Below are 24260 nucleotides of genomic sequence, written 5' to 3' on the forward strand. Positions count from 1 at the left end.
GCCATGGCCTGCAGTTGAGCTGAAGTGCCCTTGAGCAAGGACACCTAACCCACAACTGCTCCCCGGGTGCTGTAGCATAGCTGCCTACTGCTCTGGGTATGTGCGTGTACTCATTGTTCATGTGTGTGTGTGCACACGTGCGTGTTCCCTGCTTCAGATGGGTTAAATTTCACTGTGTGCTTAAGTCTGTGCTTGAGTACTTGTGACAAATAAAGGCTTCTTGGCTTTTTCTCTCTTACAGGTGCAAGAACATCAATCCCAGCTGGACAAGAGGGGCACTCGGCTACGGGAATTTGCACCAGGAGATAAAGTGCTCGTTTTACTGCCCACGTCCAGTTTGAAATTTCTCACAAAGTGGCAAGGATCCTCTGAGGTCACATGGCAAGCCAGGGAAGTTGACTGTGAGTTCAGATGAAGTGATAGAGGCAATGCACTCCAAATATACCACCTCAATCTCCTGAAACCATGGAGAGAGGTAGTTTCTGTGGCTCTGGCAATGGTGGTTTTTGAGAGAGGAGTTGGGACTGGAGAGAAGTCTAAAAAGTGTAGCCCAATTCTGTCAGAAATGGCAAGCTGAGGTGAAGTGAGGACCCAAGAGCAGACTCAAAACAGGCAGTATTCAGAGAAAAACTTCTTTAATGAAGTAGGTACAATAGGGTTCAGGCAAAAATCAGTGGTCAAAGAACGGGCCAAGAGGTCAAAAACACAGTGGAGCAGGCAGGCATAGTCAGGGACAAAAACAGGACAGAAAAATCTTCACAAAAAAAAATGAAGAACACAGGGACAAGGGAAATCCAGGCAGAGGAAGCGAAAACACAATCCAAAAGAACAGGCAGGTACAACAGGGGCAAAAAACTGGACAGAAAACTAGACAAGAAAAAAACAAGGAACAATTCAGGCAGGGGGAATCAAGAAGGCACAATATCAAAAGGCTGTAGCGAGGCGAGGAAAGTCTACAGGAGACAGTCTGGCAATTAGAGTGGCTCCAAACAGTTCCTAAAAAGGCCCTGGCTGATGGGGGAGGAGTGGTAGCAGGTATGGGAGTGCCTTCAGGGAAAATGGCCTTCAGCAAGGCAGGACTGAATTCCTGGCCCGGATCCGGCCTGGAGCCGGTGTGGGAGTCCCACAAACTCAGGCATGGATGGACCGGACTGTGACAAATTCATCCTAGTCCCCTGTGAAGACCACCTCTCACTGTCCCAGAGAGCACAGGTTGCTAGGTTGTCTCTATTCAGTTGCACGAACCTGAAAGAGCACAACATTGAGACTCCTCCAGGGGTGGTGGTATGCAGTCGCCCATATCGGTTACCTGAACACACATACACACACACACACACAAAAAAAAAAATGCGGTTCAGGATGAACTTGGGGCTATGCTCAACATGGAGGTAATCAAGGAGTCACACAGTGATTGGAGCAGCCGGGTGGTTTTGGTCCCTAAAGCTGACTGGTTGGTTCGGTTCTGTGTGGACTTTGCAAAAGTCAAAGCTCTGCTCACTCGTGAAATATACATTCACCACTTGAAAATACTAAATATCTTTGCGTGACCATGTAATACTCCCCCTCCCCTCATACGGTACACACACAATATATTATACACACGGTTCTAACTAGACCAAAATATCAGTGCTGTGGCACCATCATGGGTTCTACATGCTCGGAGATGCATTCTAGTGCATTTCCTGGCACCTGCAGGCCTCCCTGAAAGTCACTCTTTTTTGATCATAATAAGATTTTTTTTGGCCAAAAGTTGCGGTGATTGTTTTTGATTGAAGACTTATAATTAATATTCAAGTATATTGGTGACATTTATGGAATAAGAATAAAACAACCAGCTGATGTTCACCAACTGTCAGCTTTATTTTCAGCTTCAGCCATTCAATTCCAATACACGACTATCCAGATCTAACTTGGGGACTGGCGGCGCGTATTACATGCATGGCGCATAAGTGCCTCTTAACATGGATAGCGCTTTACCACGAATACAGCATAAGGAAGGAGGTAAACCAGACTAGCATGATCAGTAACAATCTCCACACTGAACTACTTGGGCAGTTATGCACTGGGCGCTTATGTAGACGGGGAGTGGAGTATGTCCAAATGTAGAACATTCGCATGGCAGTGCGCTGTTGCTGCCACATGGGGATAACAAGAGAAAATTAAACAAAAGATCACATTTTCAAGATTGACAAGTCTTTTTATTAGACATATTAAGTGAAAATTTAAATTCAATCCAAATTGCTAATTGAATTCAGAATTGAATGCTAAACATACTTTACAAAATTACAATTATGTTTATCCATACTTGAGATATTACAAATCAAAGATTGAAGAAATAGCTTAATTTTTAGACAGCTGACGCAATATGTATTAGGATAACATGGTCCAAAATGGGCCTCATTAATGAATGACAAATGTTTTTTCTTCATAACTTTTTTATTTTTCAAGATATTTCCATGAAAATTGGCAGGCACATAGATGGTTGTATACTGAATACGAAATTTGAAAAATTAGTAAAAACTAAGTATGCAAAGTAGCATTTAATTAGCATTAATTATGCTAATTATGTTTTAAAAAGTTAAATTGGTACACTCAAAAAAAAGTAATAAAAGATTATTTCTAATACCCTTTTTGTGCTCTGTAGGCCTTTGTCAAAAATAGGGCCTACTCGTGTTTATATGAAAGAATATAAATTATTATTTTGATTAATATTCATGGCGGCACGGTGGTGTAGTGGTTAGCGTTGTCACCTCACAGCAAGAAGGTCCGGATTCGAGCCCCGTGGCCAGCGAGGGCCTTTCTGTGTGGAGTTTGCATGTTCTCCCCGTGTCCGCGTGGGTTTTCTCCGGGTGCTCCGGTTTCCCCCACAGTCCAAAGACATGCAGGTTAGGTTAACTGGTGACTCTAAATTGACCGTAGGTGTGAATGTGAGTGTGAATGGTTGTCTGTGTCTATGTGTCAGCTCTGTGATGACCTGGCGACTTGTCCAGGGTGTACCCCGCCTTTCACCCATAGTCAGCTGGGATAGGCTCCAGCTTGCCTGCGACCCTGTAGAACAGGATAAAGCGGCTAGAGATAATGAGATGAGATGAATGAATATTCACAGCTTTCAAGGCTAACCTTGGGGAAAAAAAACAAAACTGTGCGAGCCACATCCAATAAACAATTCCAATAAACTGAATTGAAATTGACACTCGCATTTCTGACTTCCAGTTTTTTCAAATATCATTCTGACCACTAAGATCTCAATATTTTTCATCAAAACAACTACACTTATATTCTAAAATAGTTATTTATTTAAATGAATCAGTTTGATTTGAAAAACTAAGTCAGTAAAGCTATAAATCTCACTTCAAAGTCTCCCGTGAATCAGAACATCAAAACTAGCTGACAGAAAATTCTGCTGAATATTTAATCAGAAACAGTGAGGGCTACAGAACATCCGTATAGGGGTTATCTGATTGATATTCACGAGTTCACTAGTTCAGTACACGCAACCACAATCATGGGGAAGACTGCCGACTTGACAGTTGTCCAGTCAGAAACCTATCAGAAGAGAGCCTGACCACTTTCCCTTGGCTTAAAAATCACCAGCAGTTTCCCCCAACATCACGCGAGCAGAGTTTTTACTCTGTTGTACCAACTTCAACCTGCTGTTACTCCCAAAGTACTGAAGAGATCTTAACAAAATAAATATCTTTGGAAAGCAGAAATAAGCTTTTTAATGATAGTATTCATGATAGAAAAATATTCAAGAGTTAAGCAATGACAGATTTGGAAACTTAGATGAGCATCTGCATGCACAGTTTTCACAGCATGGCCAGCGAGTGTCTGATATGCCTATTTATTAGTGTAGCGGCAATTTTTACAGGTGTGTCGGCAATATTGTGGACATAGTGGTAAGGAAATATTGCGTATCAGCCCAATATGCTGTAAAGGCCTAGTTTGAACCCCGATATACAAAATATACACACACGCATGCATGCACACACAAGTCAATAGTTTGGACACACCTAATTCAAGGGGTTTTCTTTTCTTTCTTTTTTTAAAAATAAAAATAAAGGCGCTTCCTGCCTTAAAGTAATGATGGACTGTCATTTCTCTTAGTGGAGTGGTTCTTGGTACAATATGGATTACGACAGTTGTCAAATAAGGACATTTAAAAACAAATTAATAGTGTGCAAAGCTGTCATCAAGGTGGCCATTTTGAAGAATCTAAAATATGAAACACTTTTTTTTAGCACTTTTTTGTTTGCCACATAATTCCTATGTGCTTCTCAAACTATTCTGAAAACTTATAATAGTGTGAAAAAGTTCAATATTTTTCATCAGTTATTTAAGAAAGTGAAAATTTAATATATTTGAGACTCTTTACATGCAAACTAAAATGTTTCAAGCATTTTCTATTTTAATTTTGATTATGGCCAACAGCACAAAAAAAATTAAAAACATCTCAAAATATTAATTTCAATTCAAGATATAACAGTATAAATACCATGCATCTCTTGGTCTAGTTCAGTACACGCAACCACAATCATGGGGAAGACTGCCGACTTGACAGTTGTCCAGAAGACGATCATCGTCACCCTCCACAAGGAGGGTAAGCTACAGAAGGTCATTGCTGAAAAGGCTGTCTGGAAAAGGTGCACAAGCAATAAGGATGATTGCAGCCTTGAGAAGATTGTCAAGAAAAGTTGATTCAAGAACTTGGGAGAGCTTCACAAGGAGTAGACTGAGGCTGATGTCAGTGCATCAAGAGCCACCATGCATAGACATCTTCAGAAAAGGGGATACAACTGTCACATTCCTAATATCAAGCCACTCCTGAACCAGAGACAACATCAGAAGTGTCTTACCTGGGTTCAGGAGAGAAAGAACTGAACTGTTGCTCAGTGGTCCAAAGTCCGCTTTTCAGACGAAAGCAAATTTTGCATTCCATTTGGAAATCAATAACCTAGAGTCTGGAGAAAGAGTGGAGAGGCACAGAATCCAAGGTGTCTGAAGTCCAGTGTGAAGTTTCCACAGTCTGTGATGATTTGGGGTGCCATGTCATCTGCTAGTGTTGGTCCACTGTGTTTTATCAGGTCCAAAGTCAAAGCAGCTGCCTACCAGGAGACTTCATGCTTCCATCTGCTGACAAGCTTTATGAAGATGCTGATTTCCTTTTCCAGCAGGACTTAGCACCTGCCCACAGTGCCAAAACTACTACCAAATGGTTTGCTGACCATGAAATTACTGTGTTTGATTAGCTAGCCAACTCACCTGACCTGAACCCCAGAGAGAATCTATGAGGTATTGTCAAGAGAAAGATGAGAAACAACCAACCCAAAAATCCAAATGAGCTGAAGGCTGCTATCAAAACAACCTGGGCTTCAGTAACACCTCAGCAGTGCCACAGGCTGATCGCCTCCATGCCATGCTGCACTGATGCAATAATTTGTGATAACGGTGCTCCAGCCAAGTATTGAGTGTATAAATGAACATAGTTTTCAGAAGTTGGACATTTCTGTATTGTAAATCTGTTTTTGATTGATCTGAGGAAATATTCTAATATTTTGAGAGACTGGATTTCTTATTTTCGTGAGCTCTAAGCCATAAATCATCAAAATAAAAATAAAAAAGACTTGAAATTTCACTTTACATGTAATGAGTATATGAAAGTTTACCTTTTTGAATTAAAGTATGAAAAAATCAACTTCATGATATTCTAAATTGTTTAAGATGCACTAGTACGTTCCATATGTTATTTCATAGTTTTGATGTCTTCAGTATTGTTCTACAATGTAGAAAATAGTCTGCAAATACAGAAAGTCAAAATACAGGAAAAACCTATGAATAAGTAGGTGTGCCCAAACTGTATGTACACACAAACATTATCTATTGTGACTCCCTTCTGCAGCAACAACTACATTTCTAGTAACTGTAAATCAGTCCTGCGCATGAGCTTGGAGGGATTTTAGCCCATTCCTCCATATAGAACAGCTTCAACACTGGGACGTTGGTGAGTTTCCTCACATGAACTGCTCACACAACATTTCCATTGGATTAAGGTCAGAAGTTTGACTTGGCTATTCTAAAACAGTAACTTCTTCTAACTTTTTCAATAAATTCTTCTTTTAACATTCTTTGGTAGGGCAACTTGTGTGCTTAGGGTCCTTCTCTTGCTGCATGACCCACTTTCTCTTGAGATTCAGTTCACAGACAGCTGTCCTGACCTTTTCCTTTAGAATTCACTGGAATAATTCAGAATTAATTGTTTGATCACTGATGGCAAGCTGTCCTGGTCCAAATGCAGCAAAACAGCCCCAAACCATGATACTACCAACTCCATGTTTCACAGACAGGACAAGATTCTTATGCTGGAATGCAGTGTTTTCCTTGCTCCAAACATAACACTTCTCATTTCAAACAAAAAGTCCTATTTTGGTCTCATCGGTCAACAAAACTTTCCCAATAGCCCTCTTGCTTGCCCATGTGATCTTTAGCAAATTGCTGTCGGGCAGCAGTGTTCTTTTTGGAGAGCAGTGAGTTTCCCCTTGCAATGCTGCCATGCACACCATTGTTATTCAGTGTTCACCTGATGGGGAACTCAAACACTAACATTAGCAAATGTGAGAGAGGACTTTAGTGGCTTAGAAGTTATCCAGAGTTCCTTTGTGACCATGTGGACTATTACACAGTAAAATCCCCAGTGTTGAATTAACACCCAGAGTGTTTATATAGGTCCAATAGGACCAACAAAATTCACTCCAAGAGCAAGGCATATACACAGCAAATTCCTCAGTGTTGAATTAACACCCAGAGTGTTTATATAGGTCCAATTGGACCTATATAAACACTCTGGGTGTTAATTCAACACTGAGGAATTTGCTGTGTATATGCCTTGCTCTTGGAGTGAATTTTGTTGGTCGACCACTCCCGGGGAGGGTAGCGGTGATCTTGAATCTCCTCCATCTGTCTGACTGTGGATTGGTGGAGTCCAAACTCTTTAGAGATTGTTTTGTAATCCTTTCCAGCCTGATGAGCATCAACAACTCTTTTTCTGAGGTCCTTAGAAATCCCCCCCCCCTTTGTGTGTTGTGTGGCTTATGCCACAGGGTGTTGTGATGCGTAAGTGTGAGTGTACTGAGCGTATGTGTATGTCTTGTACTGTCCATACCTGTCCTCGCCGCTGGCTAGGTTTGGTCCCAAGCCGAAAAGGAAGCCGAGTGCGTAAGTCTTCCCTGCCAGTACAGTGCGTAAGTCTTCCCTGCCAGTACATAGCCTCTCCAACATCAAGACTCTCACTGGACCTCCTCGTGGTGACACACGGTAACTGGGTACCCTGCAGCCCCAGGCTAGTCAGTGAGGGATCTCGGTGTACTCAGGGACCCCAGAGGTGCAGTATGTAAGGCCCATCGGCGTATGGACAAGCCCTGCTACTCACCAACCCCGGGTCCGCTGCCTTGCGGGTAGGCTTTTGAGCCAAAGGCTAAGGGAGACAACCCCAACAGAAAACATAAGGGCAGGCCAGGCTCTTCATCCCAGTAAAGGAAACTGACCTAAGAGAGTCAACCCTGTAAGAAAATCTGGAGTGCAGTCCCACAGGCAGTCAAGAGCTGAACTCAGTCTTGTTCTGGTATCTGCTGCAGTCAACCTGGTCCCAGACGTATTGGCCCGTCCATTCCTCTGGTTCCTACCAGCGAGACCGAGAGGGGGATTCTGCTGCTTGGGCAACTCAGTTTCTCCACAATTTTGCCCAGGCTTGCGCCCTGGAGAGGCCAACTTCAGCTACAACTACACTGTAGAATCAAAGCGGGGAACGGCAGTTACCGGTTTTAAGTCACAGCTCAATTGGGGTACAGCTAGGCTCCGGGGTCAATCCCGATGGTGGGAGAGGTTATTCAACTTCATTGGACAGCTACCGCCCACCTTAAGCTGAGCAGCCCTCAGCCAGGTGTTGTCCCGCCACTGGTCACTTGTCTTACTGGGTGCGTAGGACTTAGGTTTCCCCCGAAAAGTGGTCAGTAACGTTTGCACCAAGTGACAGAACTATCAACTCAAAGAAACCAACACTCAAGCTAGGGTGTTGGAATGTCAGGACAATGCTGACAGGCCTTTCAGACAACGTTCAAGCTGTATCGGACTTACGAAAAACCGCCGTTATCAACAGCGAGCTCTCATGTCTAGGAATAGATATAGCAGCACTACAAGAGACCCGTTTAGCAGACTCAGGTAGCCTTAAAGAGTCCGACTACACATTCTTCTGGCAGGGTAAAAAAGAAGACGAACCAAGACAGCATGGTGTAGGTTTTGCTGTGCGCAACACTCTACTCGACAAAGTACAGCTGGGTCATTCAGCAACAGACCGCCTCATGTCTATAATCTTAAACACTACCGATGGCCCAATCAATCTCCTATGCGTATATGCACCGACACTTACAGCATCCGACGAAACGAAAGATACATTCTATAGCGACTTAGAATCATTCATCCAGGGCATCAGAAGACAAGAAAATCTCATCATTTTAGGTGATTTTAATGCTCGGGTAGGCAACGACAACGAAGCTTGGCCAAACTGCCTTGGTCAATTTGGAATAGGTACATGTAATGACAATGGACAACGGCTATTAGAACTGTGCACCTTCCACGATCTATGCATAACAAACACCTTCTTCTGTACAAAATATCACCATCGTGTGTTGTGGAGACACCCAAGATCGAAACACCGGCACCAGCTAGACCTTATCCTCACTAGGAGAAACTTCCTCCCCAGCTTCACCATCACCAGAACATACCACAGCGCCGACGGCGACACAGATCATTCACTAGTGTGCTGCAAAGTCAAACTTCGACCGAAGAAATTTTATCGTACCAAGCAACCAGGGAAAGTCACAGAATTCACTTCCACCTTTACCTCTCTATTCAAGAACACAGACAACCAGACCTCAGATCCATTGTGGAACAATCTTAAGACAGCTACATACTCCGCAGCTATCACAGCTTTTGGAAAGAAAAAAGTAGGCAAACAAACGACTGGTATGAGGAAAATTCAGGAAAACTCGAACCCTTCATTGTAGCAAAATGTAATGCCCTGCAATCTTATAAAGATCATCCAAGTCAAGCAACACTAGCATCTTTAAGATCAGCTAGGAACACCGTTAAACACACAGTGGGAAAATGCACGAACGAGTTCTGGATCAACCTTAGTAGCACAGTTCAACAAGCGTCAGACACAGGAAATAAGGAAATATAAAAGCGATGTATGATGGAATTAAAAAAGCAATCGGTCCCACCATAGCCAAAACAGCTCTCCTTAAAACTAAATCAGGTGAAGCGATTTCCAACAAAACAAAGCAACTCGAAAGATGGGTCGAACACTACTCAGAACTTTATTCGGCAGAAAACACAGTTAGTCAAACCACCCTTGATGCCATAGAACGCTTACCTACATTGACCGAACTAGACGAACCTCCATCATTAGAAGATGTCTCCAAAGCAATAGATAAACTCCCATCTGGCAAGGCTCTTGGCAAGGACTGCATACCTGGAGAAGTCATCAAAAGCGGCAAAGCTTGCCTCCTAGAACCGCTACACAAACTACTACTTAAATGCTGGGAGGAAGGTGCTGTTCCCCAAGATATGAGGGACGCCAACATCATCACACTTTACAAAAACAAAGGTAACCGCAGTGACTGCAACAACTATAGAGGCATCTCACTTCTGAGTATTGTTGGTAAATTGTTCGCACGCGTCATTCTGGTGAGACTTCAAGTCTTAGCGGACAGAATATATCCTGAGTCACAATGCGGTTTTCGCTCAAATAGATCTACTGTTGATATGATCTTTTCCCTATGTCAACTCCAAGAAAAATGTAGAGAGCAGAATCAACCCCTCTATCTGGACTTCATTGATCTGACCAAGGCCTTTGACCTAGTGAGTAGAGATGGCCTGTTCAAGATGCTGCCTCTTATTGGATGTCTGCCTAGACTTCTCAGTCTTATTCGATCCTTCCATGATGGCATGATGAGTACCGTGCAGTTCGACGGCAGCATCTCCAAAGAGTTTGGGGTAAGAAGCGGGGTGAAACAAGGATGGGTACTAGCACCAACCCTCTTTGGCATTTTCTTTGCTCTTCTGTTGAAACATGCTTTCGGTACATCAAACGACTGCGTTTTTCTCCACGCAAGATCAGACGGCCACCTCTACAACATTGCTTGTTTGCACGCCAAGTCGAAGGTGCGAAAAGTCACTATCAGAGACATGTTGTTTGCCGATGCTGCTGCCATCGTCTCTCACTCTCAAGAAGGTCTTCAGAGGCTAATGGATGATTTCTCTAGTGCATGTGACCTACAGTATTCAGTCTACGAATCAGCCAGAAGAAAACGCAGATCATGGGCCAAGCAACACCAGCGCCACCAAATATCACAGTTCATGGGGAAAACTTAGAAGTCGTCCACCAATTCCAATATCTTGGGTCTACTATAACTGACACACTCTCGTTGGACGTTGAAATCAACAAACGTATCGGAAAAGCTTCAACAACGATGGCTAAATTATCAAAGCGTGTCTGGGAAAACAAACACCTCACTGTCTCCACCAAAAGCAAAGTCTATCAAGCTTGCGTCATAAGCACTCTGCTCTACGGCAGCGAGTCCTGGACCACTTATGCACGGCACGAAAAGAAACTTCATGTTTTTCACATGAGATGTCTGCGTAGCCTTCTCGGCATCACTTGGAAAGACAAAGTAACCAACAATGAAGTGCTAGCTAAAGCAGACATACCGAGCATGTACACCTTGCTTCGCAAGCGACGTCTTCGCTGGTTGGGCCACGTTCACAGGATGGACGACGGGCGAATCCCCAAAGACCTACGGGGAATTGTCAAGTGGTAAGCGCAAGGCAGGCCGGCCCTTCCTTCGCTTCTGACGTCTGCAAACGTGACATGAAGGCGTGTGGCATCGACACCAACAACTGGGAGACCCGTGCGACAGACAGGTCAGTCTGGAGGTCTCTGGTGCGCCACGGATTGACCGAAAGTGAGGGGAATGTGAGAACCAAGGCAGCGGAACAACGCCAAAGAAGAAAGGACAGGCAATTCCAACAGCAGCCCATCAACAATGCAACATTCATATGTCCTTGCTGCAATCGACAGTGCCGATCAAGGATCGGCCTCTACAGCCACAGTAGAGGTTGTACCTCCTAAAGCGCAACCCCATACTCATCACTGACTGATGGATGCCAACAACAAGAAATCCCCTTTGTTCATGCAGTGGTGTACTTCCACAAACATGTTTAGTGACGATCAGACTTTGATAGATCCCTGTTCTTTAAATAAAACATGGTGCCCACTCACACCTGATTGTCATCCCATTGATCAAAAAGACCTGACTCTAATTTCAGCTTCAAATAAATTGCTAGAGGCTCAGATACTTTTGCCACTCATAGATATGTAATATTGGATCATTTTGCCCAATAAATAAATGACCAAGGATAATTTTTTGTCTAATTTGTTTAACTGAGTTCCCTTTATCTACTTTTAGGACCTCTGTGAAATCTGATAATCTTTTAGGTCATATTTATGCAGGAATATAGAAAATCCTAAAGGGTTCACAAACCACCACACCACACTTTTCATTAACACCTGTATCCCTGCTTATTCATGTAATTATCAATTCACCCAATCTTGTGGCATGATAGTGAGTGTAGAAGAGAGGAGGAGAGTCATTAACAAAGAGGATGTTTTGGGGGAAATGGGTCATGATAGATTTTTACATGTGGGATCCTAACATGTGAAAACATAACAAATGCAGATTCAATTACCGGTCAACTTGGACTTTTCTAAGTTGTAAGCGTAGTTTCATGGGGCTTTTGCTTGATGATCTATAGACAGAAACAAGGAACAAGAATAACATGCTTCAGAAAAATGACAGTCAAATCAGTCAAATGGCTGCCCCATATTTGATCACTTTTAAACAATATTTGAACCCAAGTGCAAATCCATTCTGATAAGCATAAGCAAACCATGGCTATGGTTTTCTACTATTTATGGGCTTCTTCTATATTTAATGCCAACTGAGATTAATTTTGTTATTGTTTAGCTCAAGTATTCTTTTCCATGTCTGTGTCTGAACCTGACAAAAGGACTCATAAATATTTGTCAATTGTGTCATACTGAAGTGTAATACTTAACTCACCTGCCAGGGCTATGCCTCTTTGGTGATGGGAAGCTGCACTGAACATGTCTTAAACGGACTTTCTGTAGGTCTGCTAGAGTGATCAAAGGGGCTCTATTTCCATCCGGAGACTTCTGCAGAAAAACTCTCACTCTCAAGATTTCTTACAAACATATAGCTTAATGACAAGGTGATAAAATAAGGCGTTTCCTCACCCAAACTTTATTATTAGCAGTTACTTTTCTTAGCTGCACTGCCTGCAGGTCCTTAAGAGTTACTGCAACACGTCGATCAACATTCTCCTGAATGGATAGAGTCACCAAGATCAACACTAACAATACTAGTATCAGTGGCCTTTTTCACTTCCTCTGTAAACTGTTGCTGGGTAATAATTAGTAATGGCACAAACAGAAACAGTGAACTATTACATTTTATAATTTATGGGTTAGTACCTGCAATGAAGAGTGACTGGTCCTACTTTTAGGTACTAACGGCAGTCTCTGTGGCACTTGAATAGGTGGTGGTGGTGGTGGTAGAGGCGGAGGAGGAGGTGGAAGTGGTGGGGAGGGAAGAAGAGCAATAGGTGGCGCAACAGAGCTATGCTGATGGTGGTGTATGACAGCTGTACCATGGCAGCTACAACATCTTTGTTCAGGAGGTAACTTAAAAAAAAAAAAACATGCATAGATGGAAGCACAACAAAGGCAAAAACACAATGATTAGAGATCTACTGTGGTATATTACAATGGTCAGTATAATTTTAAAACAAACAGTTTCTGTATATTTGAGTGCAAACTTTTGAAACACTGTAATTTCCTGTTTGCTCATTCCTTGCCAAAAACTAATAGCAAAATCACCATGACGACATGTGTACTGCCTATAAAAAGCCCCATTAGGTCACACTTGTCCTCTGGCCATTCTTGTCAACCTGAATGACCCAGATGAGCATGATAGTCTACCAATCAGTCGTAGAACCCTGATTAAATAGGCATCCTTTCATTCTACTTTTTTTCACTGGAGACCACTAGGACAGATTTCTTTGGAACTAATGGAGGCTGTGTATCAAATAATAAGTGTTTGTAACACTTTCTGATTGTTTGAAAATAACAAGCATCAATAAAATCATGATTGAGGATAAGAATCACTCAGACTCTTAATGCTGTATTCCAGTGAGGGTGAGGATCACTCAAACCCAGAACCTTCTTGCTGTGAGGCGACAGCGCTAACCACTACACCACCGTGCCACCCAATTGTGAAACACCATTCAGTCTGTAAAATCTGAAGAAGGTTTACAGTGTTTCCTACTGTTGGGAGTTTTACCTATAGAATGCCTGTACCCATTGCACTTGCAGTTAGCGCCATCATCTCATTAGGGTCCAGAAACAACTGTGCCCTATGTTTGGGCTACAACCCACATTCACTTGTGCAACATAAGATCTGCAACCTGTTGTGTCAGCATATTATATTGAGCTGGATGCCATGCTGTTCATACGTCATGTTCAGGAACAAACTAACATTAATGGCGCTAAAATGCCTGGAGAGAAGCCCCTAGGATTGTCCATTTTGCTTATACAGATTTCTCGTGCAGTGGGAAAAAATGTACTGCTATGTGTTCCATATGTAGAAGAACTATCAAGGAGACGACGGGGACAACCTCGAACTTCAATCGTCATTTGGCAAGACTCCACCCAGAGAAGGAAGTGACACGCTATGTTCATTGCTCTGTTGATAGCGGGGCCTGCTGACTGATGAACCAGCTAGTGTTAACCCTCTCTCATGTTATTTGCCCTGCTGATAGTGGATGGGGCTTGCTGAGTGATGAACAAGCTTTTTATCTGTACCCTATTAACTAAAATGGGGCAGTCAAGCAGTAATGTTAGTCCAGCACAGCTTCACATAAAGGCAGCAACAGCCACCGTCAAATGGTGTGGTTGAAGTCTTGTTCTCGGACTTGACTCGGCCTCAACTCGAAATTTTCTTTAATGACTTGGACTTGACTCGAACTTGAATACTGGGGACTTGAGACTGGACTCGGACTCGAGGTTTAGTGGCTCGACTACAACACTGATGAATTGTTTTGATAAATTTGGGTACTTTTTGTTTATGAATGTGTCTGTATAAGAAAAAGAAAATCACATGTTGGCTTGAAGGTATGAAGTTTATCTTCTCGTGTTGAAAAACTTTCATTTTTCCACGAAAAACATTGCAGATATGCGTGACATATTTCCCGATATTTCACTCTGATGATGTCACTCTCAGTGTTTCCCGTGCATTGTCAAAATGGCGAACCAGTTCCAAATTGAAATTCTTTTAATTAACTTGTGCATTTTTTCTGTGGCTGTGTCCATATAATATAAAGAACATTACACAGTGACACAAAGATATGAAGTTTATTTTCGCATGTTGAAAAATATATCGCTCATTCGCTTCACTCACTTGTGATATATCCGTTCATCACTCCAAGATAAACTTCATATCTTCGCACCACTGTGTAATATCCTATATATACAATATGTATCTGTATTTATTCTATCCACATTCGTTGGATATGAGCAATCACGCGCTCTGATTGGCGACTCTACTACTAGGATATCAGCTCATATACTGTGAGTCGAGAAAAACAAAATGGTAGAGCGTGTTACTGAGACAAATGAGGATGAAATAAAAACTCTACTTGAAAACAAAACCCCAAAAAGTGTTATCAAGTATTTAAAAGGAACAGAAATAGCTCAAAGAATATAGTTTTTTGTTTGTTTTTTACCCAATATCTCCTGTTTCCACACTCTAGCCCAGTCGGTGGTGGTAATGGACATTTAAGTTGGTTTGCCAACCGCCAAAAAAAACAAAAGAAGAAGAAACCCCCAAAAGATACAAAAAACAAAAAGCAAAAAAATATTGAATAAAAGTATCTGATGGTAAGAACGTATCTTTTTCATTTTTCAAGAATTATTATTGTGGTGGGGCAGCACGGTAGTGTAGCACTGTCACCTCACAGCAAGAAGGTTCTGGGTTCAAGCACAGTGGCCGACGGGGACCTTTCTGTGTGGAGTTTTCATTTTCTCCCCATGTCTGCGTGGGTTTCCCTCCACAGTCCAAAGACATGCAGGTTAGGCTAATTGGTGACTCTAAATTGACCGTAGGTGTGAATGTGAGTGTGAATGGCTGTTTGTCTCTATGTGTCAGCCCTGTGATGATCTGGCGACTTATCCAGGGTGTACCCCGCCTCTCGCCCATAGTCAGCTGGGATCCTTGACTTGCAAGTGAAGTCAAAGCAAAATAGAATGTCCCGGATGTCGGCCATGTCGGTGGATATATAAATGCGGGGTCAAGCGACATTCCATACACAACATAGTTACGCGTGCGCAACTCTCTTTATTTTTCCACTACTTTAAGCGTTCTTTTAGCTATGCCATACCTTTGTGCTGTATATGGTTGTGGTCACAACAGTACTTGTGACTGTGGCACGTTCTGATTTTTTAGAATTCTGTCCGTGATTCGGAAAGAGGGCAAGGAAACTCTGAGGCTTAGTATGGAGAGGAGACGAGCACGGCTGAACAACATCGGCAAGGCTGATCTAACAGAGGCTAAAACCAAAACAGCTCGTATTTTCAGTAATCATTTTATCTCAGGTGAGGTTCAAAAGCTTTCTCGCTAATATCATTGGAGGAATTTTGTTTCATGTTGCTAGCATTTTGTTATAAAACGAGCGTTCTCTTGTCGTGGTTCATAAGGTCATTTTTATAATTTTAACACGTGTATTACCATTTCTCTTCTAGGAGCGCCAGCAAAATTATACAATAGAAACAATCCAGACTGGGCACCCACTCAGAAAATGGGCTATGTTTCATCCAAGGTCAGACTTGATTCTTTGGCAGACAAACCGGACAGAATGCAATATCTGGGTACTCAATGGTTAGTAGAAGTGTCTTATCCTCAGAAAAGTCTGACTTTTTTAAATAATATGGGTCAAAATCACACATATCTATCTTCTCTTTGTATCGAATATTTGTTCGACCATTCAAATCGTGGTAATACTGAGAAAATTCAGCAGTGTTTACAGACACACTTTCAGTGGCTGCCATCCTAGTTGCTTTGTATATCCACCATCATGGCAGATGTTCATGATGTAGCACATTTTTATCACATGGTTGCAAGTTATCTACAGGCTCCAGCTTGCCTGCGACCCTGCACAGGATAAGCAGTTACAGATGATGGATAGATGGATGGATGGAAAAATAAAAATACTCTGTTTCTCAAAATCCAGTGAATGTGGATCAAATAAAACAGTTATTCCACTTAATCTTGTCCTACATTAGATTAGATTAGATAAACCTTTACTGATCCCTTTGGGAGGGTTCCCTCAGGGAAATTAAGAAATTAATTAATGGCTGATAGCAGAGCGCCTCATCGGCTATCAGCTCATGTATGACTCAATTTCGTGTGTGTATATATATATATATATATATATATATATATATATATATATATATATATATATATATATATATATATATATATATACAGTTAGGTCCATAAATATTTGGACAGAGACAACATTTTTCTAATTTTGGTTCTGTACATTACCCCAATGAATTTTGAACAAAACAATTCAGATGCAGTTGAAGTACAGACTTTCAGCTTTAATTCAGTGGGTTGAACAAAATGATTGCATAAAAATGTGAGGAACTAATGCATTTTTTAAACACTATCCCTTCATTTCAGGGGCTCAAAAGTAATTGGACAAATTAAATAATTGTAAATAAAATGTTCATTTCTAATACTTGGTTGAAAACCCTTTGTTGGCAATGACTGCCTGAAGTCTTGAACTCATGGACATCACCAGACGCTGTGTTTCCTCCTTTTTAATGCTCTACCAGGCCTTTACTGCACCGGTTTTCAGTTGTTGTTTGTTTGTTTGTGGACCTTTCTATCTGAAGTTTAGTCTTTAACAAGTGAAATGCATGCTCAATTGGGTTGAGATCAGGTGACTGACTTGGCCATTCAAGAATATTCCACTTCTTTGCTTTAATAAACTCCTGGGTTGCTTTGGCTTTATGTTTTGGGTCATTGTCCATCTGTATTATGAAACGCCGACCAATCAGTTTGGCTGGATTTGAGCACACAGTATGTCTCTGAATACCTCAGAATTCATCCGGCTGCTTCTGTCCTGTGTCACATCATCAATAAACACTAGTGACCCAGTGCCACTAGCAGCCATGCATGCCCAAGCCATCACACTGCCTCTGCCGTGTTTTACAGATGATGTGGTATACTTTGGATCATGAGCTGTACCACGCCTTCGCCATACTTTTTTCTTGCCATCATTCTGGTAGAGGTTGATCTTGGTTTCATCTGTCCAAAGAATGTTCTTCCAGAACTGTGCTGGCTTTTTTAGATGTTTTTTAGCAAAGTCCAATCTAGCCTTTTTATTCTTGAGGCTTATGAGTGGCTTGCACCGAGCAGTGAACCCTCTGTATTTACTTTCATGCAGTCTTCTCTTTATGGTAGATTTGGATATTGATACGCCTACCTCCTGGAGAGTGTTGTTCACTTGGTTGGCTGTTGTGAAGGGGTTTCTCTTCACCATGGAAATTATTCTGCGATCATCCACCACTGTTGTCTTCTGTGGGCGTCCAGGTCTTTTTGCATTGATGAGTTCACCAGTGCTTTCTTTCTTTCTCAGGATGTACCAAACTGTAGAGTTTGCCACTCCTAATATTGTAGCAATTTCTCAGATGGGTTTTTTCTGTTTTCGCAGCTTAAAGGAACAGTCCACCGTATTTCCATAATGAAATATGCTCTTATCTGAATTGAGACGAGCTGCTCCGTACCTATCCGAGCTTTGCGCGACCTCCCAGTCAGTCAGACGCAGTCAGACGCGCTGTCACTCCTGTTAGCATTGTAGCTAGGCTCAGTATGGCCAACGGTATTTTTTGGGGCTGTAGTTAGATGCGACCAAACTCTTCCGCGTTTTTCCTGTTTACATAGGTTTATATGACCAGTGATATGAAACAAGTTCAGTTACACAAATTGAAACGTAGCAATTTTCTATTCTATGGAAAGTCCGCACTATAATGACAGGCGTACTAACACCTTCTGCGTGCTTCGGCAGCGCATTGATATCTGAGCTCCGTATCAATGCGCTGCCGAAGCGCGCAGAAGGTGTTAGTACGCCTGTCATTATAGTGCGGACTTTCCATAGCATAGAAAATCGCTACGTTTCAATTTGTGTAACTGAACTTGTTTTATATCACTGGTCATATAAACCTATGTAAACAGGAAAAACGCGGAAGAGTTTGGTCGCATCTAACTACAGCCCCAAAAAATACCGTTGGCCATACTGAGCCTAGCTACATTGCTAACAGGAGTGACAGTGCGTCTGACTGCGTCTGACTGACTGGGAGGTCGCGCAAAGCTCGGATAGGTACGGAGCAGCTCGTCTCAATTCAGATAAGAGCAGATTTCATTATGGAAATACGGTGGACTGTTCCTTTAAGGATGGCTTGTTTCACCTGCATGGAGAGCTCCTTTGACCGCATGTTTTCTTCACAGCAAAATCTTCCAAATGCAAGCACCACACCTCAAATCAACTCCAGGCCTTTTATCTGCTTAATTGAGAATGACATAACAAAGGAATTGCCCACACCTGCCCATGAAATAGCCTTTGAGTCAATTGTCCAATTACTTTTGGTCCCTTTAAAAACGGGGTGGCACAGGTTAAGGAGCTGAAACTCCTAAACCCTTCATCCAATTTTAATGTGGATACCCTCAAATGAAAGCTGAAAGTCTGGACTTTATGTCCATGTCCATTATATAACTATAACTTGAATATGTTTCAGTAAACAGGTAAAAAAACAAAATTTGTGTCAGTGTCCAAATATATATGGACCTAACTGTGTGTGTGTATCACACACACTGTATATATAATATGTGTGAGAGAGATGTATCATTTTGCAGACATGTCAGGAATGGTGGGTTTCAAATAAGAAGATCAGGCAATGATGCAGTGTTTGGAGGCAGTTAAATTAAAAGACTGGGTATACAAATTATTGGAGAATATATGTTACATATTTCCTTATTTATTATTAAGAAATGCATGCTTTTGAATGGATAATTATGTATTATTTGTTTCAAAAGCATTTATTTTTAATGTACCTCAGGGGTGGTAAATTTTTTTACTTTCTTCAAATTAGCCAAAGATTCTACAAACCAGAGCATTATTACGCAGCAGCTGTAATTCCTTCTGAAGCTTCTCCACCTTCTGATGAAGAATTTCCACTCTCTGTGCATAAACTCTCCAGAAAAATAAAACACTGCAAAATCCAGTCCAGATCTTCAAAAGAGATAATGAGGAATTAGGAAATTGGTTACATCTCTATGCAATGGTTGAAGGAACGTTTGTCAGCACTGATTTGACACTCATTACTGACACTTACCTGACTGACTCTGTACTGACATTGCTGCATAACTTTCCCAACTGCATCCAACAACCTTCCATTTCTTTGAGAGAAGGATAGTCTCTCAGTGCTTTTATTACAGGTCTCTATAGCCAGGTCCACCTGCGTTCTGTCAACTGGTTTCTTTTTACTATAACAACAGAGTTAAGCAAAAAAGTTCAAATGAATATGACAGTATGTACATGCACAAAAAGAGAGAACAATACTTGAATATAAAAGGTTTATAATCCCATATGTGTATCTGTGAAACATCCACATCATTTAAAATATCTAGTCGTCAGGGTTACTGGACTTAACCTTTGTGGTGTATTTGGGTCAAAATGGACCTTTTTTTTTAATTTAGAGTGGAATTGTACTAAAAGTTGTTTTTTTTCAGCATGAAATTTTGTGTTTGGCTCATTTTCTCTATTGAACATAAAAAGCTAAAATAAATCGACGAATTCACTGTTAAAGCTAGACTGCCTTTCAATTTCATAAAATTGGTGAAATTTAGTTTCCTCTGAAATTTGGTCATTGTTATATATTTATTTCTGTAATATCTAACAAACAAACAAACAAAAAAAACAGGCCATTCTGTGGCTGGGAAGTAATTTAATTTGAAGGGATTCCCTAGCAAATAATGTGCATGAAATCGCTTGCTTCACGCAGTCAAGCAGACAGAGGAAGTCCGTGTGCGCACGCGCAGGTTTACCTTCTTCTTCTTTTGGGTTTTATGGCAGCTGGCATCCACAGTGTTGCATTACTGCCATCTACAGGCTTACTTTGACCATACACTGACAGTTACATCATTCTGTCGCTAAACAAACAGCTGATCACACCAAGGTGCTCACTGACCGCAGATATTTATTAGTTTGGTCCTGCGTTTCCTTTCCTTCGCAACGTTTTTTCTTCTCACTTTCTGTTATTGTAGTCAGTCTTTCACGTTTCATTCGCACACTCATATCCTCCATTTTTCTCTCCTGTTTCAAATTTGTATCCCACAATGCTTTGCGCGAACGGGAAAAGCCCACCATGTGATGCATGATGTACAACCCCGATTCCAAAAAAGTTGGGACAAAGTACAAATTGTAAATAAAAACAGAATGCAATGATGTGGAAGTTTCAAAATTCCATTTTATTCAGAATAGAACATAGATGACATATCAAATGTTTAAACTGAGAAAATGTATCATTTAAAGAGAAAAATTAGGTGATTTTAAATTTCACGACAACACATCTCAAAAAAGTTGGGACAAGGCCATGTTTACCACTGTGAGACATCCCCTTTTCTCTTTACAACAGTCTGTAAACATCTGGGGACTGAGGAGACACGTTGCTCAAGTTTAGGGATAGGAATGTTAACCCATTCTTGTCTAATGTAGGATTCTAGTTGCTCAACTGTCTTAGGTCTTTTTTGTCATATCTTCCGTTTTATGATGCGCCAAATGTTTTCTATGGGTGAAAGATCTGGACTGCAGGCTGGCCAGTTCAGTACCCGGACCCTTCTTCTACACAGCCATGATGCTGCAGTTGATGCAGTATGTGGTTTGGCATTGTCATGTTGGAAAATGCAAGGTCTTCCCTGAAAGAGACGTCGTCTGGATGGGAGCATATGTTGCTCTAGAACCTGGATATACCTTTCAGCATTGATGGTGTCTTTCCAAATGTGTAAGCTGCCCATGCCACACGCACTAATGCAACCCCATACCATCAGAGATGCAGGCTCCTGAACTGAGCGCTGATAACAACTTGGGTTGTCCTTCTCCTCTTTAGTCCGAATGACACGGCGTCCCTGATTTCCATAAAGAACTTCAAATTTTGATTTGTCTGACCACAGAACAGTTTTCCACTTTGCCACAGTCCATTTTAAATGAGCCTTGGCCCAGAGAAGACGTCTGCAATTCTGGATCATGAATCGGGGTTGTAGTATCCTGAATTGCTTCATGGTGAAGCAAGAAAAAATAGCAGAGAACTGAGGGCCACGTGGCCCTCCATCCATTCATTAAGCCATTATCTGTAGCCGCTTATCCTGTACAGGGTAGCAGGCAAGCTGGAGCCTATCTCAGCTGATTATGGGTGAGAGGCGGGGCACACCCTAGACAAGTCGCCAGATCATCGCAGGGCTGACACATAGAGGCAAACAACCATTCACACTCACATTCACACCTACGGTCAATTTAGAGCCACCAATTAGCCTAACCCGCATGTCTTTGGACTGTGGGGGAAACCGGAGCACCTGGAGGAAACCTATGCAGACACGGGGAGAACATGCAAACTCCACACAGAAAGGCCCTTGTCGACCGCTGGGCTCGGACCCAGGACCTTCTTGCTGTGAGGTGACAGTGCTAACCACTACACCACTGTGCCACCCGCCACGTGGCCCTCAATTCATTAATTGTTCTATTAAAAAAAACTAATAAAATTGGAAGTCTGTGATTCGAATTCAGTAGCTTTCGATCCACTAAACAAAAATAAATGGGTGCCAGGGAAACTTCTTTTTATGACCTAAACTTGAAAAATCTGAAAGGTAGTCTCCCTTTAATTACCTGCATGTTAATTATTTGCACTCACACTTGATAACACAAACCTATTAGCAGGAGAATCCACAGGCACGAGACGTGGTTTGTGTCTTTACTGTTCCCCCAAATTATAGATATATTCAAGGTTCATCATTTCAAATTTTAGCCCAAGACAGATTTTTGAATAATGTATTATAGAGAAATTAAATATAGCATAGAGAGACAGAATTTTCCTTAACTAAAGAAGACATGGCTCTGGAAAGGACAGCAAGGAAAAAAGAAAAAGATAGACTTCCTGAGATACCCACTATTTATACAGGAAATGGATTACCAAAGGGGGCGGCCTCACAGCAAGAAGGTCCTTGGTTCGAGCCCAGTGGCCAACGGGGGCCTTTCTGTGTGGGGTTTGAATGTTCTCCCCATGTCTGTGCGGGTTTCCTTTGGGTGCTCCGGTTTCCCAAACAGTCCAAAGACATGCAGGTTAGGTTAATTGGTGGTTCTAAATTGACCGTAGGTGTGAATATGAGTGTAAATGGTTGTTTGTCTCTGTGTCAGCCCTGCGATAACCTGGTGAGAGTCCAGGGTGTACCCTGCCTCTTGCCCATAGTCAGCTGAGATAGGCTCCAGCTTGCCTGAGACCCTGTAGGACAGGATAAGCAGCTACAGATGATGGATGGATGGGATTACCAAAGGATCATGAAAGAACCCTTTCGAGAAGGAGATTTCTGGCTGGTCAGCATGATATGGTATAACGAAGGGAGTTGTGGTGTGAAAGAGATGCTGACAGTCCTGTCCTCTCTTATCCTATCTTGTGCTGTCCTGTCCTATCATTTAATAACATCTTGACTTTCAGTTAGTGATAGTGTTTTATTCTACATAAATCTACATTTTTACTAAAGTCTTAATTTACCCTAGGGTGAGTGATCTGACCAAAACTTATTCAACATTATACCAGAAGTCCAGTCGCCTTGACTAACTACTACTAGAACTCAGAAGGGCGTCTCTTTACTCACACGTTTCCTTGACTGTCAGATGCTGGAGTTAATAACTGTTTGGCCTTCATGGCTAAACGTCGACTGCTACCATTCTTTTTCCTCCGCTTCTGAAAGTGTCTGTTTAGTTGCTAAAAAGTAATGAAACATATTGAAAACAGTTAACATACTGTTATTACTAATACCCTCAAGTCCGGTGGAATGACGCAGCGTTCTGCCCAGTTTGCTGTCATGAATTATAATGTTTCAGCTGAAATGAGCATTTGTGTGTGGGGGGGTGGGGGTGGGGGGGGTGACGGGACGGGGGGGACAGTTGTGTATTTTAATAGTTTCTACTGTTCTTGTTTTAAAGACTTTCTTGTATTATCAAGCATTAACTAACGATAAATAATGTTAAAAGAACCTACAGTTTTAGCATTTATTGACTACCATGATACTGTACAGCTCTCTATAGGCACATGCGTCATTCCACGGACGCGGCTCTAAAACACCAGGTGAGTGAAAATTTTTGCTACTCTTAGTCATTTCTCGTTAATTTTTTTTTCATGAGCGATTATATAAATGGCCTAGCTACAAATAAACACACACCTAAGATTGAATAAACGATCTATTTGATTACAACCGGGAACGGAAAGCTATTTGCGTCAATCTACCAGACGGCATTGTATTACTGATGTCGCAAACCGTCAAACTCTGCAAATTATAATGTTGCAAAAACGAGTTAATTGACATAAAAGCTGTTTACATTATTAAAGATAAAATATGACTATCACGGTCTAGATACAATACAGATACCTGTACATAAAAACGATAAATAATACAGTATAAGCATACCCAGAAGCCAGCCATCCCTAAACAGCTGTCCACCGCTGGATTTTCAAAAATACTGCTGGAATTCTTCTCAGCCAACCAGACAGCGCTTTACACACAGCTCCGCGATCTGCGCCTTCTGATTGGTTCGTGAAATCTCAATCGTTTCCACCAACTAGCGGACATTTTATTGGTTACCGCAGCAACAAAATAAAAGCCACCATCTTTTAAAGAGATAAAGCGTGATTCTCGCTAGTATAGCTAAATTAAATAGCAAATTAAATCGCGCTATCACGTTCCAATACAAAATAAGCAAATCTTAAATCTATATTTATAAATAATTGCTGA

The 24260-nt window shown here is 41.6% G+C and overlaps 1 protein-coding gene across 3 annotated transcripts in view; it reads right to left on the minus strand.

Annotated features, from left to right (window-relative positions):
• prr11 (proline rich 11) overlaps positions 1-23983 on the minus strand; it is a 28039-nt gene extending 4056 nt beyond the window's left edge. The window contains exons 1-9 of one of the 3 annotated variants that reach the window (XM_060909048.1): positions 23937-23983; positions 23124-23233; positions 19592-19742; positions 19366-19488; positions 12608-12817; positions 12371-12457; positions 12177-12289; positions 11803-11862; positions 619-1309 (exon numbers count right to left, since the gene is read on the minus strand). In XM_060909048.1, the coding sequence (XP_060765031.1) occupies positions 1306-1309; positions 11803-11862; positions 12177-12289; positions 12371-12457; positions 12608-12817; positions 19366-19488; positions 19592-19742; positions 23124-23233; positions 23937-23951 (873 nt within the window). In that variant the 5' untranslated portion in view covers positions 23952-23983 and the 3' untranslated portion in view covers positions 619-1305. Of the gene's footprint in view, positions 1-618; positions 1310-11802; positions 11863-12176; positions 12290-12370; positions 12458-12607; positions 12818-19365; positions 19489-19591; positions 19743-23123; positions 23234-23936 lie in introns of those variants that run through there. The other 2 variants (XM_060909047.1, XM_060909046.1) reach the window with 2 other exon arrangements.
• Positions 23984-24260: the final 277 nt, after the last annotated feature.

The sequence above is a fragment of the Neoarius graeffei genome, chromosome 25 (genome assembly GCF_027579695.1).
Source record: "Neoarius graeffei isolate fNeoGra1 chromosome 25, fNeoGra1.pri, whole genome shotgun sequence".
Taxonomy (NCBI): domain Eukaryota; kingdom Metazoa; phylum Chordata; class Actinopteri; order Siluriformes; family Ariidae; genus Neoarius; species Neoarius graeffei.